Source organism: Rhincodon typus, chromosome 15 (assembly GCF_021869965.1).
Source record: "Rhincodon typus isolate 14 chromosome 15, sRhiTyp1.1, whole genome shotgun sequence".
NCBI classification, from domain to species: domain Eukaryota; kingdom Metazoa; phylum Chordata; class Chondrichthyes; order Orectolobiformes; family Rhincodontidae; genus Rhincodon; species Rhincodon typus.
In genome coordinates, this window is record NC_063346.1 from 61,717,070 (window position 1) to 61,734,687 (window position 17,618).

General features: G+C 40.0%; 1 protein-coding gene across 1 annotated transcript; it reads left to right on the forward strand.

The window, feature by feature from the left end:
- The first annotated feature begins 4,223 nt into the window (after positions 1–4,223).
- On the forward strand, positions 4,224–5,060 carry LOC109935093 (probable G-protein coupled receptor 139). The gene has a single exon (XM_020533779.2). The coding sequence runs from the start codon at positions 4,224–4,226 to the stop codon at positions 5,058–5,060; it is 837 nt and encodes a 278-aa protein (XP_020389368.2).
- The last annotated feature ends 12,558 nt before the right edge of the window (positions 5,061–17,618 follow it).

The following is a 17,618-nucleotide window of genomic DNA, read 5'->3' on the forward strand; positions in this document are numbered from 1 at the left end:
TGTGCTCGTGGTTATTGGAGTGTCTGATAAATAACATCTGTCCATTTCTATGTACTTTGTCAACCGTTTCTGTTTGAGAATGAACTGTATTTGGGCAAGAATGGTGCTCAAAACAATACCATTTCTGACCAGTGTTTCACTTCCTAAACTGTTAATTTAATCTTACTTAAATATTTTTCTAAATCAGCTATGAACCAATCGGGAAACCTTGGCAAATGTATTGGTAATTTTAAAGAAAAAACTTCATGATGTTTCTTCATAATTTTAGGAGTGATTGTGCAGTTTGAATAATGTAACAAAACCGAATTTGCTGATATTAAAGTCTCTAACTTATATCCAAAATTTAATGCTATTTTAGAAAGCTTACTCTGTGTTTGAATGTTAGAAACATGCAATTTTATATAAGGAGCCAATATCTAGGAAGAAAATGCTGGACTTGAATAAACAAGAAATATAACTGAGCTGATAATTTCGTGATAATGGGCAATTATTTCATTGTTTGCAGTTGAGTTATGCTGAAAATCCACTTCCGCTGATTGGAAATTCCTACCTTTGGTTTATACCACTTAGTGAAGTTAACACCACAACCTGCTTAGCCATAATTGTGGAAAATGGTTTTCAGACACGACTGCTGAATGGCAATTGATGCTCATATGTACTTTGATCTTGAAGAAAGTACTTAACATTTGTTTATTTTCTCTGTTGGTATATGGGTGTTGCTCGCTGCCCAGCATTTATTGCCTGTCCCTAGTGTGCCCTTGAGAAGGTGGTAATGAGCTGATATCTTCAACTACTGCAGTCCATGTGTTATAGGTAGACTTACAATTGAAGTTTGAAGGATTTTGACCCATAAACAGTGAAGGGATAGTGATATATTTTCAAGTCAAGATGGTGACTAGTTTAGTGGGGAACTCGCAGGTGCTGACTTTCCTGTGTCTCTGCTAGAGGGTTCTGGATGGAAGTAGTCACGGTTTTGGACAGTGCAGTCAAAGGATCTTGGACAAATTTCTGCAGTGCATCTTGTAGATAATACACACTGTAGCTATGAAACTTTGGTGGTGGAGGGAGTAAATGCATGTCGAAGTGGTGCCAGACAAGGAAGTTGTTTCTTTCCTGGATGGTGTCAAGCTTCTTGAGTGTTTTTGGAGCTGCAACCATCCAGTCAAGGAGGGAGTATTCCAGCACATTCCTGAATTGTGAATTGTAAATGGTGGACAGGCTTTGGGAGTCAAGACTCAAGTTACTTGCCGCAACATTCGTAGACATTGAATCTATGACTCTAAGAGCAAATCAAAGAGTAATACAGCAAAGAAACATGCCCTTCATCCCACAATGGTCCATGCTGAATATGGTGCCAAATCTGCTGGTCACAATTGCCCACATTTAATGCATATCCTTGTCAACCATTCCCATCCATGTACTTATCCAAATGGTTTTTTTTAAAAGTTGCTATCGTGCCTGCCTCAATCACTTTCTCTGGCAGCCCATTCCATATACGCACCATTCTCAGCGTGAAGAAGTCTTGTAGCTATTGTTTTTATTAACCAGGTCTTGTTGCATTTGAATATAGGCAGCTTCCGTATCTGAGGAGTCAGGAACGGTGTTGAACATTGCACAATCATGAGCAAACATCCCCACTTCTGATCTTATGATGGAAGGAAGGTCATTGATAAAGCAGCGGAAGATCCTTGGGCTTAGGACACTATTCTGCGGAACACCACACTGATCTCAAAACTGTGTGACCTTGGTCTTGGTTCCACCCTATAAAGCTGGATCTTCAGCTTTCTGACCCATAGGCTGCAGTCAGTGAGCATATATAACTGCACCAACTCCACAATAACATTCAACATTGGAGCCCCCCAAAGATGTTTCCTCAGCCCCCTACTGTACTCCCTGTATACCTACAACTCTGTTGGAAATTCTGAATTGAATGCCATCTACAAGCTCACTGATGACACCACAACAGTGGGATGGATACCTAACAATGGCGAATCAAAATACAGGAGGGAGATAGAGGGCTTGGTTACGATGCAATGAAAACAATCTATGTCTCAATGTCAGCAAAACTAAAGAACTGATCATCAACTTCAGAAAGAAAGGAGGAGAACAAACCCCTATCTACATTAATGGAACTGAGGCTGAGAGAGTGAAGAGCATCAAGTTCCCTCAGAGTGATGATAACCAATGACCTTTCCTGGACTTCCCTCATGAATGCAACAGTCAGGAAGGCACAACAATGCTGCTTCTTCCTCAGGCAATTCAGGAAATATGGCATCAATATAAGGTCCCTCACCAACTTTTACAGATGCACAATTGAAAGCATACTGTCCGGGTGCACAACGGCCTGGTAATGCGAGTGCTCAGCTCCAGACCATTAAAAAAATCTACAGAGTGTGGCGTGCGCAGCCCAGAGCATCATGGAAACCAAGCTTCCATTCATGGATTCTATTTATATGTCTTGCAGCCACAGAAAGGTGGCCAACATCATCAAAGACACATCACAGCGTGGTAATGATATCCTACAACCTCTTATGTCAGGCAGAAGACACAAAAGCGTGAACACAACCATGAGCAGATTCAGGAATGGCTTCTTTCCAGTAGTTTCAGACTGGTGAATGAACTCTCGCCTCAAATAATGTAACCTGCAAAGTAACCTAGATGCCTCCAAACCTTTTTCATCTGTACATCCTTTGCTTGCTGTGATCTGTCTGCCCTGCTCGTAAACAAATCTCTTCACGGTATTTGGTACAAGTGACAATAGATCAATTAATCAATCAACATTCAGAGATGTCCTGGAGCTAAGGTGATTGACTTCCAACAGCAACATTTTCCTACAGACCAGATATAACTGTAACAAACAGGGAGTTTGCTTCTTGATAGCCATTGATTCCAGTTTTGCTGGGGTCCTTTATGCCACACTTGGTCAAATGCAACCTTGATGTCAAAGGCTGCCATAGTCACCTCACTTCTCGAATTGAGCTCTTTCATCCATTTTTGAGGTCAGGAGCTGAGTAGTCCTGGCAGAATCCAACTGGGTGTCAGTGGGCTGGTCATTGCTGCACAAGTGCTGTTTGATAGCACTGTTGATAACACCTTGTATCACTTTTCTGATAATCAGAAGGAGACTGATGGGGTGGTGATTGGCCGGGTTGGATTTGTCCCTTTCTTTTACAGAAAGAATTTTGATGGGCAATTTTCCACATTGTCACGTAAATGCCAATGTTTTCACTGAACTGGAATGGCATGGCTGGTGCTCTGAAGGAAAAGTCTTAAGTATGACTGCTGTTATGTTATCAGCACCTGTATCCTTTGCAGCCTCCAGTCCCTCCAATTGTTTCTTGATATCATGTGGAGTGAATCAAATTAGTTGAAGACTGTCTTCTATAATGCTAGGGACTACTGGGGCAGGCTAAGTTGGATCAAGCTCTTGGCATTTTTCGCTATAGATTGTTACAAATGCTTCAGGTTTATCTTTTGCACAGATAATCTTGGCTCTTCCATAACAGATACTGGAGATTTTTTTTGTAGTCTCCTACTCCTCCAGAGTTTTTTTTAATTTGATCTTGTAGTTTTGAATCATTGGTTGTGGGATCACTTAGCTCTTTCTATTGCTTGTTGCTTATGATTTTTCTGGTATCCCTGGTCCTGCTCCTGTCATGCCCTCCTCCACTCTCCAGTGAAGGAGGGTTGATCCGCAGGCTTGAGTACTTCCTTAGTACTTGTGGAAGGATGCTAATTCAACAGCTGAGTAGCAGCAGATCATGATAATCACTGGGATGTTTCCTTGCTCATACTTAATCTGATTCTATGAGACTTGATGACATCCAGGGTCAATGTTTTGGCCTTTGAGGGAAAAATCCCTTCTGACTGTATCCACTGTGTTGCCATCTCTTCTGGGTCAGTCCGGCGAGTGGGGCAGGATATATCCAGGGATGGTGACTGTGGTGTATGTGACATTGTCTGCAGTGATATATTTGAGCATTCATGCATGATTTTGAACTTAATATTGCTTAAAGTTCTGACACTTGCGTTAAAAATAATGTTCACAAAACATTGCCTGTGAAAAACACATGTAGAATCAAATATAACTATCAAATATTTGATGCAGGAAATTCAGCAGAATATCTGGTTAAACTCATGTATGACCTGTGTTTCTTTGTGTTCAAGTTAACTTGTTGGCGATTGTGATTCTGTCGTGGAGGAACTGCGGTCTCTCAAGACGTATGACGTGCTACCTGATAGCAATGGCGGCAGCTGATTTCCTCGTTGTTATAGCTGATGTGATGCTGAGGTGGCTTATAATGTATTTTCCAGTGTCTTTCCTGGATATTACTTATATCTGTTGTTTGATTATGGTGCTCATTCCTGCAACCACAATGAATTCTATCTGGTTGACTGTTGCTTTCACATTTGATCGATTTGTGGCTATTTGCTGCCAGAAGCTTAAAACCAAATACTGCACTGAGAAAACTGCAGTCAGGATTATAGCAACCGTGAGTGTGCTGAGCTATTTGGAAAGCATTCCGTGGTATTTCAAGTTCCAATCCAAGTATATCTTCAATAACCTGCCATGGTTTTGCGACATAAAACCAGAGTATTACACTTCAGTCTTCTGGACATTTTATGGTGTATTCCATCGTGTTCTATCCCCTTCAATGCCATTCATTATAATTCTTGTTTTGAATACTCTGACTGTCAGATATGTTTTAATAGCAAGCAAAGCTCGCAGGAGGCTCCAGAAGGACAGTGACAGGGAGGGGCCCAGTGACCCAGAGATGGTCAAACGCAGAAAATACATCATTTTACTCTTTTCTATCTCAGGAAGCTTCATTATTTTATGGTCCCCTTATAGTACATGTTTTCTTTATCAACGAATTGCAATACTACATCATTATGCTCCACTTTCCCCAACTGTAGGCACCTTCGGATACCTGCTGCAGCTCCTCAGTACATGCAAAAACATGTGCTTGTACACAGTGACCCAGACGCAATTCCGAGGGCAGCTAAAAACAGTTGTGAAGCTCCCTTTCACTCTGGTTCTCAGATCCATCAAACAGTAAATGCAATTGTTTGCATTGTACAGATATTGGTTCCATTGCATAAATCTTTTTACAGCTGAGCTGAGCACCTCTGAGCCCACAAAATAATGGAGCAGGGTTTTGACTCTAGAACAGAGATCAGAGGATGTCTTTCTTCATTGTTCTTTTAAAGGGCTTAGCAATTTTCCTTCTGGAAGTGACTCTTATATCAGCCTCCAGCATCCTGTAATCAGGCCATTCCACATTGTAACAACCCAGTGAGTAAATATGTTGATTTCTAGCTTCCTTCTACCTCACTTTCCAATTGCTTTCCACTTGGGTTTTCTGGCTTTTACAAGTATGTCAGTGTGACATTTTCTTCTCATTAAGTAAATCTTGCTTACTTCTGTTCAATTCCTCTTGACTGATTCTGAAGAACAGCCTCTATTTCAGCAGTCTCACCACTTAACTGAAATTTCTCATCCCTAGTATAAGCAGTAAATCCCGAACACAACATCACAAACCCCTGTGTCTTATGCTGATTGTACATCCTGTGATCCTGAGAGAAGTAACTACAGAGTTATTGGATGGATTGATAGTAATCTTCGAAGAATTGTTAGTTTCAAGTTAATTCCTAGAGGATTGGAAAACTACTAATGTAACACCTCTATTTTGGTAGGGAAGGAGACAAAGGACATATTACTATATGCGAACTGTGTCTTCATTTATACATCTACAAGTACTCACTTTGCTTACATAACAACTTGCTTCATGTGTCTTATCCCTACAAAGCACATTGTATATGAATACTCAATCTCTTCTCCTTCATCTTTGTCCCTGCAGTCTGCATGCCTTTAATTGAAGTTTGACTTTACTTTTCTGTTTTTACTCTTCTGATGACATAAAGGGCTAATTGGGCAGAACAGGTTTTGGGCAATAATATCAATGACCAGTCATAATCTGATTTGATTTGATTTATTATTGTCAAATGTACCAAGATAGTGTGAAAAGTATTGTATTACATGCTATCCAGGCAAATCATACCTTACATAGGCAGATCAGGTTAACTCAACAGAATGCAGAATATAATGTTACAGCTATAGAGAAAGTGCAGAGAAAGATTAATATCAGAGATGTCCATTCTTTAGTCTGATAACTGCAGGGAAGAGGCTGTGCTCAAATCCGTTGGTTCACGTTTTCAGACATTTTAAATCTTCTGTCAGTTGGAAGTGAGTCGGAGAGAGTTTAATGGCACAGGAGTGTCTTTAATGATGAATGCTGCTTTTCTGAGCCACCCGGAAGTGTAGACTGTGACATTTGAAGGAAGTCTGCTTTTTGTGATTGACTGGGCTCTGTTCACAAGTCTCTATAATTTCTTGCAGTCTTGGGCACAGCAGTTGCCATAGCAAATGATGATACATTTGTATAGGATACTTTCCAATCAAATGACTGGCCACACTCTATGGATGAAACTGTTTCCTCCCATTCAGATCTACAGATACCCCTCCAATGAGACAGTCCACCCTGTTGTTTATACCATTAAATAGCAACTGTGAACCTCTTTGCACCACACAGATGGAGTCCATCACAAGTGTCTAGCTCTCCGTTTAGGCCATTTATTTCCTGGTAATACACAGAATTATTTACTCCTCTCTTTGTAGCAAACAAGCCCTTAGGTTGAGAAAGGTTAATATTCAGACTTTGCCTGAAAAGTGGCAAGTAACATTTGCACCACAAACACTCGGCAATAACCATCCTTATCAGCAGAAAATCTAATCATTGACACTTGACATTTAATGGCACTAGCAACACAAAATCCCCTGTACTCAAAATACAGGGGATTATGACTGACCAGAAAATAAACTGGGCTAGTCATACAAATGCAGTGGGAACAACAACTCGGGAACAGAGGCAAGCAATATTGCAGGGAGTAACGCACCTCCAGACTCCCCAAAGCTTGCCCACCATCTACAATGCATAAGTCAAGATTGTGATGGAATACTCTCTACTTGTCTGGATGAGTGCATCCCGAACGATAGCCAAGAAGCATGACACCATCCAGTGTAATGCAGTCTGCTTGATTGACATTACATCCATTAGCTTTGAGTCGCAAATGGGAAACCCCGCAGCGACAACCAGGAGATGGGGAGGGACACAGTAATTGATAAACTGCAGGGTCAGTGCAAGAATCTGCAGTGTGGCTCAGGCTACTGTGATAAATTCAAAAGTTGAGACAGGCTCTGGTTGGTGAGTATTGTCAACTGACAATTACTGGGTAACCTTATCTTATCCTATTGTTTTAGAGGCCTAGGATCTGAGATAGATTTCACCCTTTCGTGACCCAACTGATAGAGTATGCACAATGACGAACAAAGTAAGAGATGTCAGGAGAGGCCAGCCAAGAATGTGTAGCTTGTTGTACGTGGGGAGTCCTGGATGGTGCCAGTGTTCTAGATGACCCATGTGCAGAAAGCATACTGTACTTCATAAGCCGAAGCTCCAGGTCCTGAAGTTTGAAAACTGTTTTGACAATGTGGTGCATCCGCGAGCCTGAGGGTTATATGGATAGCATGTTTCGAGATGTGCTCACATCGCAATTCAAATTGTATCAATTTAGAGGAAAGAAGTGAATAAGTCACCAGACAATCCCATAAGAAAAGGCAAGTAGTGCACGAGTCCCACGGGGATGCATCAATAACTGGTATTCCATTTTGGAAGATGGTGTGGCTGCTGATGGCACCACAAGCGTCTTGACTGTACAGACTGGGAGGAAGGAGAAAGGAAGAGCAACAGGGATTGGGGGTTCTTTAGTTAGGGTAGCAGACAGACAATTCTGCACCGGAGACATTACAGTAGGATAGTGTGTTGCCTCTCTCGTGCCAGCGGCAGGTATGTCACTGGGTGGTTCAGGGCATCCTGAAAGTAGAGGGTGATGGGTCATTGAAGTCTTTGAGCATGTTGATTTCAATGATATGGCCAAAGTGAGGAATGAGATCTTGCATTGAGAATTCAGGGAGCTAGGCAGTAGATTGAAAAGCAGTAATTCTATGATTGTAATCTTTGGATTATTGCCAATGCCGTGTGGTAGTGACTTTAGAAGTAGGACAGATAATACATGGCTCAAGAGCTGGTGCAAGAGGAAGGGTTTTATATTCCTGAATCACTGGGAACGTTTCTGGGGAAATTGGGACATGTACAAATGGTACAGTCTGCACCTGAATCTCAATGACACCAACATACTTGTGGGTAGGTTTGCTTTTATGTTTGGACGAGTTTAAACCAGTCTGGTGGTCGGGTTGAGGGGATAGGGCATATTGATGAAACAGAAGAACATCATGCTACAGCAAAGGAATAAATTCATGGTGATTTCAGCTATATTGAGTGTCAAGAAAGAAAGGTAAGGCTGGATGGTCTTTACTTTAAGGAGGAGTGTAATAGGTAAGACAGCTGAGTAGATGATGTAGATTGACACATGGAAGTATGATGCTGTTGCCATCACAGAAACATAGTTGAGGGAAGGGCTGGACTGGCAACTCAACTTCCAGGGTAATGGATAATGAGGCAAGGCATGGGAGAGTGAAAACAATGGGTGGGGATGTTGCAGGGTTAATTAAATAGTCAATTACTGCAATAAGGAGAGATAACATCCTTGAAGGGTGCACGAAACAGGCTTTTGGAGTAGAACTTATGAATGTTAATGGGGCGTCTACTTTACTGGCCCCCAAAGATCGAACAGGAAATACAGGTCCAAATATGTAGACAGTTTACAGAGGTTTGCCATTGTAATTATCGGATAATTATATGATGGAATTTCAACTTTCCCAATATAAATTGGCATAGTCACAAATTCAAGCATTTGGAAGGGGTGGATTTGTTGACATGTATCCAGGGGAGGTTTTTTGTATCAATGTATATGAGGGCTAACAAGGGATGGCATGATGGCGGATCTGCTTCTGGGTAAGGAAGCTGGGCAAGTGTTCGATGTGAGGAAAATTCCGGTGACAGCAACCACAACACAGGACATTTCAAATTTGGTCTGGACAAGAAAAAAATGTTGCTATGCAAAAGAAGGCTTTGGATTGGGGGAAGGCAGATTTTATTGAAATAAAGCTGGATCTGTAGGAACAACTGCTTGAGGATACTTCTACAGTGGGGAAGTCGGGGAGGGATTTGAAAAAGGAGCTGGGGAGTGTACAAGTCCAATGTACACGCTTTAAAGGGAAATGAAGTCAGAATAATTTCAGAGAACTCTGGATGTCGAGGATAACTCATGATGTGGAGGGGCCGGTGTTGGACGTGGGTGGATAAAGTCAGAAGACACCGGTGATGTCGCCTGATAAACGGGCTATTCTCTCTGAAAGCTTGAGATTTCAAATCAACCTGTTGGGCTATATCATGGCACTTTTTTTTTTTGGATTTAGGACAAATCATGACTGGATTAAGACTTTTAGCATGTCCAAAGGGACCAATTCACCTGTGGCCCTACAGGAATATAGGAAGTGCAGGAGGGAACTTAAGAAAGCAATTAGAAGTGCTAAAAGAGGCATGAGAAAGGACTTGCAAACAGGATTAAGGAAACTCCGAAGATATTTTATAAATATATTAAAGGGATGAGGTTAACAAGAGAAGGAGTGGAGCCATGATGGAACATGAGGGCAACCTGTGCGTGAAGCCACAGGATATTGGAAGGGAGCTGAATGAATACCTGTCTGCGTCTTCACCCTTGTAAAAAAGAACACAGGCATGGAATTCGAGAAAACAGATAATGAGGAATCAGATGACAACAGCTTGTAGTCCAACAGATTCATTTGAGATCACAATCTTTCGCAGCACTGCTCCTTCATCAGGTAAAGTGATGAAGAAGTATTGCCTCATCTGATGAAGGAGCAGCACTTTGAAAGCTTGTGATTACAAATAAACCTGTTGGACTTGTTATGGACCAAGCCAGACCCTCTCAGAATATTTTAAGAAGGTAGCCTAGACCCTAAATTTTTCTTATTGTAAAGGTAGGTGTCAAGTGGACGCTTCAGGTGTGACGCAACTCGTCAAACCACTCCACGTTAAGCAAAAAAAAAATTCAACATTGTAATTAAAACACGACCAAATTACTTAAACATTGTAGTTAAAACACAACCAAAGAAAGAGGAATTTAGACTAATTTAACTTTTGAAAAACTTAACCAAATACTCGATACATTAACTATTAGTCATGAACTCTTCCAATAAAGTAACATCCCATAAACACATCCCTTGTGGAAAAGGTAAATTCAAACACAGTTTCTTGAAGGTAAGTTTTCAATCCAGAAGGCAACACCATCAAGAGAGTTTTCAGAGTAAGTCCCAGTTAGCAATCATTCACTGAAGCTTGTAACCCTTCTCGGTCTCAAACTTCTTGTGATTTCGACAGCTGAAAAAACTAGAAAGCCTGATCTTGGAGAACAGGCCACTCCCCTTCCATTGTTAAACTGTTTTTAAAGAAAAGCATAAAGGCTACTTAACCGAGACACTTTGACTTCTCTGCCTTTACCACCTCTCTTCAAAAATAAACAATGACAAAATAACCTTTTTAAAGTGGCAGGGTAGTCACATTCTATAACCTGCTCTCAGTTGACACCTAATTTTTCTACCCCAATTCCACACCGACACCTTAACACCTTGTAATAACAGCTAAAATACAATTTGCTTTTTGAAGAACATTTTTTCAATTTATACATTCATGTGATGAGGGCATTGCTGACCAGGCAGCATTTATTGCCCATCCATAATTGCTAAGAAGGTGGTTCAGAGTCAACCACATTGCTGTGGGTCTGGAGTCATATGTCGGCCAGAACAGGGAAGTATGAATTTCCTTCCCTAAAGGACATAAGTGATCCAGTTGGGCTTTTACGATAATGGATTCATAGCCATCATTAGATTCTGTATTCCAGACATTTATTGAATTGAAATTCCATCGTCTGCCATGTTGGGATTAGGACCTAAATTCCCAGAATGCTATTTCTGTCTCTGGATTAACAATCCAGTGATAATACCACAAGGCCATTGCCTCCCCATACCTCCTTATGCCATACTACATGCATGCAGCAGTTGAAAATTTTATTTTTTAGCTTTTCCTTTCCAGTGCAATTAGCTCCCTTTATACAGCAGCATTCTCTTAGAAAAAATGTCTTTTAATTACGGTTTTGATTTTCAATTCTTCGTTTGAATGTGGACGACTATACGTTTTCACAACTTGTACTCTATCCCCCAAATTTTGTCCAACCACTTCACCTATCTCTACCTCTAAACAGACTCAAAGTATCTTCACAACAAGCTTTCTCAACGACCTGTATTATCAGCAAATCTGATGACAAAGTACTTGGTCACTTCATCCAAGTCACTAAAAATAGTTCATAAATTGTTGAACTCGAGTGATAATTGTACAGATGTACAGCATGAAAACAGATCTTTTGCTCCAACTTGTCTATGGCAACTAGATATCCGAAATAAATCTAGTCCCAGTTGCCAGCAATTGGCCCATAACCCTCTAACCCTTTTCTATTCATGTATCCATCCAGATGCTTTTTAAATGCTGTAATTGTACCAGCCTCCATCATTTCCTCTTGCAGCTCATTCGATACATACACCACCCACTGTTTGAAAAAGCTGCCACTTAGGTCCTTTTTCAATATTTTCCCCTTGACCTTAAACCTATGCCCTCTAATTTTGGACTGCCCCCACCTCAGGGAAAAGACCTTGTTTATTTAGCCTATCCATGCTACTCATGACTTCATAAAACTCTGTAAGACCACCCCTCAGTCTTTGACACTCCAGGGAAAGTAGTAATAATCTATTCAGGCTCTCCCTGTTGCTCCGAACCACCCAACTGTGGCAACATCATTGTAAATCTTTTCTGAACAGTTTCTAGTTTCACAACATCCTTCTGACAGCCGGGAGACCAGATTTGCACGCAGTATTCCACAAGTTTGTGAAGCAATGTCCTGTACAGCTGTAAAATGACCTACCAACTCTTATACTCAACACCTCAATGCACTGATCAATAATGGCAAGTATACCAAATGCCTTCTTCACTATCCTATCTACTTGGACTCCACTATCAAGCAACTACGAAATCTGCACTCCAAGGTCTCTTTGTTCAGCAACACTTCCCAGGACCTTACCATTAAATATGTAAGTTTTGCCCTGATTTATTTTTCCAAAATGTAGCATCTCACATTTGTGTAATTAAACTCCATCTGCCAGTCCTCAGCCCATTGGTCTATCTGATGAAGATCCCACTGCATTGTGAGGCAACCTGTTTTACTGTTTGCTACAACTCAAATTTTGTAGTCATCTGCAAAATTAATAACCACATCTTTTATGTTCACATCCAAATCATTTACATAAATGATAAAAAGCAGTGGACCCAGCGCTGATCATTGTGGCACAGTGCTGTTCACTGGACGACCAAAATTCTGGAATTAAAAGCATTCCCAGTATTCATCTAAACTATTAAATTTATTTTATAAGCAGAAAACAAACTTTGTTTGAAAGTTCGGATGAATTCGCACTGTGCCTTGTATGCTCTGTCAATAATGAGGCAACTAAAATGCGAACTAACAGTTATGCCAGAATTCTAAAATCCAATATATAAAATAAAAAGTGTTCTTATGATCATTTCTCTTGATCTACATTTCTATCTTTTGTTCTCAGTTTAATGTTTCTTTTGTACGTCCTGTGTTAGACTTGGTTCTGAAACGTATTTAGAACTGGTTATTTTTTAACATGAATCCTATCCTTTTCTTAATAATCTGCAAATGTTTGTTCATTCAAAGAACTCCATCTGTCAGTTACCCTGTTTTCTGCTTCATGGAATATCTCCACTTTGCCTGGCTACTTTTCTTTTTTGAATGAGTTCAATTGTTTATTTACACTTTACTGGCTCATTGTTCATTTTGGTAATGGTGATAATGACACAAAAAAATGAGTGAACCATTTAGTATCTGAAATGCTATTGGGGCTGGAGAGGTTAAACCAAAAAAAAAGTTCACTATTTTTCACATCACTACTCTGTTACTCATGACTTCAGTTTGCACTATCCTCAAATTATCTTTATTTCTCTCCATCATTCAACCTGTCTGTCTCAGAATATTTTTTTTGATACAGCATACCTCTCTCAGATAGTTTGTTAAAAGAACTGTAATTAATATAAATGATCATCCAGACAAATTGTACTCCTGGAGGATGTGTTTTGTGTGTGTAAGTGGTGATCACATTTCCAGACAAGTGTGAACTAATCACTTTCCTCTGAATATGAAGTATCCATTCAATCTGCTTCCAACATGCACCGATGTTGAATTCAGTTATTGCCCTGTACGTGGGGCTATTCGAATACACAGTGTGTTACTATCAGCAGTTCAGCAATTTGAAATTGGACAAACACTTTTACTTTGACTACAATGCACAACCCATATGCAAATTGTGCTTCAAGCTGTGTCAGAATATATAACTGCTTTGTCATGTTTTCATGCAAAGTAGCTTGCTTCTTTCTTGAGCACAAAATCTGCCTTGAACCACTGTCATGTTGAATTTAAGAATATACTATCCTTCATGAATCAATTATAAATCTTGACATTTTTAGACTATAAAATTGTAATGTTTTGATTTAACTACAGTTAACATTTTGCTTATCACAAAATATTATTGGAATGCTAACTGACTCATTTACTGTCTGTGTGCAACCTTATTTTAAGTAAATAATAATGAGTTGGAAGAATATAACAAAACTATTTACCAGTTAAGCTGACATTCATGGGAGCAGTGTATCAGTGGATGTGTGAGCACAGAGGAAAATGAAGGTACTGATGTATGATTGTTTTAGTTTCAGGCTGTGATACATATGCAACTGCTTGTGATTAGTGTCGAGGCCAATGCTCTTTCTGCATAAATTGAATTCAAATAGTCTCAGGTCGAAAACATTGGATCAGCTCATTGGAGACAAATTGTAGACTGTCAGAATCACCCCTAGAAGTGGGGATGGAATAGAAGTCTAACATATATTATGAAGATAGTAGTACAAATTGAGAAGACTGTTGAGAAGGCACTTGGTTTTCTTGACTCGGCAATATCAGAATAGAGTGAATACGTGAAAAAGGTTAACTTTTGTAAACCCTTTGACGCTGTTCTGCTTAATAGACTAATTAGTAAAGTTAAATCATATGGAATTCAAGGTGATGTTGCAAATTGGATATAAAATTGGCTTAATGGCAGAACACAGAGCGTGGTGGTGGAGAGTTGCTTTTCAGGCCGGTGGCCTGTGACCAGCAGAGTTCCACAGGAATCGGTTTTGGCTCCATTTTTGTTTGTCGTTTATATTAATGATTTAGATGAGAATATAGAATGTGTGTTTTGTAATTTTGTGGATGACATTCAAAATTGGTGGTTAAGTGGAAAGTAAAGAAGGTTGTCTAATGTTGCACAGACACCTTGATCAATTGGGTCAATGGGCTGAGGAGTGGCAGGTGGAGTTTATTTTGGATCAATGTGAGATATTACGTTTTGGTAAAACACAAAAGGGCAAGATTTATACAATTAAAAGTAGGATGGTGAGTAGTGTTGTAAAGCAGAGAGACATAATAGTTAGGTAAATAATTCTTTGAGGTTTGTCTCATATGTTAAGAAGATTTTTCAGCACACTTGCCTTTGTTGCTCAGACCTTTGAATATAGGAGTTGGGATATCTTTTGAGGCTGTATAGGACATTGGCAAGATCTTTTCTAGAGTACTGTGTCACGTTCTGGTCACCCTGTTACAGGAAGGACATTATTAAGCTGGAGAGTGTTCAGAAAAGATTTACCAGGAATGGATGGTTTGAGTTATAAGGAGAGGCTGGGTAGGCTGGGGCGTTTTTCACTGGTGCAGAGGAGTTTGAGCCGTGACCTGACAGAGGTTTATAAAATCATGAGGGCGATAGATAAGTTGAATGGATGCGACCTTTCCCTCAGGTGGTCTATTTCATGACTGGTGAGTGCATTTTTAAGGTGAGAGGAGAAAGATTTAAAAAAGACATGAGAGGCAATTTGGTTTATGTGTCAATGACCTTACAGAGGAAGTGATGGATGAAGGTACAGTTATAACTTCAGAAGACGTTTAGATAAATACATGAATAAAATATTTTTTGAAGTGATGCAAGCTGAGGGCAGGCAGGTAGAACTAGTTTTGTGTGGGAACTTAGTCAGCATGGAATTGTTGGACTGATCATTTTGTTTCCATGCTGCACAACTCTATGACACTGTGACTAATTAATAACAATAAGTGAAAATACTGTCAAAGAACTGCTGTCAGATATGCTGTTTTACATGAAGTTTATTAATCACCAGGATCAGTTCAAATGGATCCAGATATGTCAGAGAAATAAGGATGGTGAGTGTTGAGTAAATGTTCAAACATTCACAATCTTACTTAAATGTATGGTGCACCAGAGGACTGATGCATCTAGGAACTAAACCAATGCTTTAGGCATTACACTGCATTGAAAACCAGCCCTCCTACCAACTTAGCTCACTGAATCTCAACCTAAGAGATGGGTCAAGTATGTTCCATGCTCATTCAATAGATGATAACATTAATTCAAGAAACTACAATCTGTGCTGTTTGTTTACCACGTAATCAAAAATGATGGTGAAATTTTCATGAATAGTTATAGAGTCAGAGAGTAATACAGCATGAAAACAGCCCTTCGGACAAAACTGCTTTATGCGGAGCATGGTGCCCACTCAGCTCGTTTCAATTGCCCACATTTGGTCCATATCCCTCTAAAACCTTCCCATTCAATTTTTGTGTCTCACAAACTTGATTGAGTTCTTTGAGGAAGTGACAAAGATGATTGTTGAGGGCAGTAGATTTTATCTATATGTACTTTAATAAAATGTTTGTGATGGTCCCTCATGTCAGGCTGGAACAAAACGTGATCTCAAAAGGTGAGCTGGTAAGATGGTAAACACTGGTCATTTAGAGGAGAATGTAGGTTTTCTGATTCGTAATATTGTCATTGGCATGAATATTTGGGGACCTGCGGATAGAGAGGAAGATTGCCAGAGGACACGACAGGATATAAATAGGCAAGAGACTGAAGTAAAGAAATGGAAGATGGAACTTAATCTGTACAAATGCGAGCTAATGCATTTTGAAATGGTTAATGCAGAAGTGAAATCCATTCGAAATGGCAGAACACTTGGACAAATTAAGATAAAGAGGCGTTACTGTTCTGTGGATTAACTGTAATGGACCTTTATTAGTTTTCATCAGTCTTTTTCCGCTTTACATGCTCATAGAAAGTTTTACGGTCAGTTTTTATGTTCCCACCCAGCCCTTCTCTCATGTTGTATTTCCCCTTCTTAAGAAAGTCGTTGAAGCTACGTTGCTGACTTCTAAACTTTTCCCAATTGTCAGGTCTATTCCTCTTTGTGTCAAATTTGAATGTCTCTCTTTTGCATCTAAGACTCTCTAACTTCCCTCCTATGCCACTGTTTGACCACTATTCTCATAGCACTCCAGCACCAGACAGGAATAAGCTATTCTTGAAGTTCACCCATTGACTCTTTCAAAGTTTGTCATTGTCTATCAACTGTTATTCCTTTCAGCCAGCTTTTCCAATCCATCTTAGCTTTCTCATATTTCACTGCACTGTAATTTCCTTTATTAAGATTCAGGTATGAATTCTCTGAATCAACTACCTCACCTCCCATCTTGATAAAGTGTGCACCTGCTTGCAAAAACAGCCCTGCATCCTTACGGAACATTTTACAGATATTCACACAGATGCTTTGCGGAATTTTGTTCTGGCTGCCTTACATTTCTGTGATCCCAAATTCACATTAGACATTTCTACAATCTATACTGATACCATTTCTGTGTAGGTTTTACTTCTGTTTGTTCATATGACTGTAAGTAATCTTGACCTAATTATGTCCTTGGAGGAATTCGTTGCTATGTATATAAACTCCTTGCGTTAGTGATAGTTTCAAGTGAAGGTTGAAATATTTGACAGAGAAAATGAAGTACACTTCCAATGCACTACCAACACTTGCTGATGTTGAGTTTATTTACTGTCCTGTGCTTGTGGTTATTGGAGTGTCTGGTAAGTAACATCTGTCCACTTCTGTGTACTTTGTCAACCATTTCTGTTTGAGAATGAACTGTATCTGGGCAAGAATGGTGCTCAAAACAGTGCCACGTATGACATGTGTGTAGCCTTCTACTTCTCCAGTATGATTTTTAATTGGATATGGTAGATTTGTGTCATTGGTTGTGGGATCACTGAGCTCTTTCTGTCACTTGTTGCTTATGCTGTACGATACGCATGCAGTCCTGTTTGATAGCTTAGCCAGGTTGATACCTCATCTTCCAGTGTGCCTTGACCTGCTCCTGTCATGCTGTCCTCCACTCTCCAGTGAACGAGGGTTGATCCTCAGGCTTGATGGTAATAGTACAGTGGTGCATATGCTGGGCAGTGAGGTAACAAGTTGTTTTAGAGTATGAATCTGCAGCTGCTGATGGCCGCCACTGCCTCACAGAAGCCCAGCCTTGAGTTGCTACAACTGCTTGTAATCTGTCTCATTTAGCAC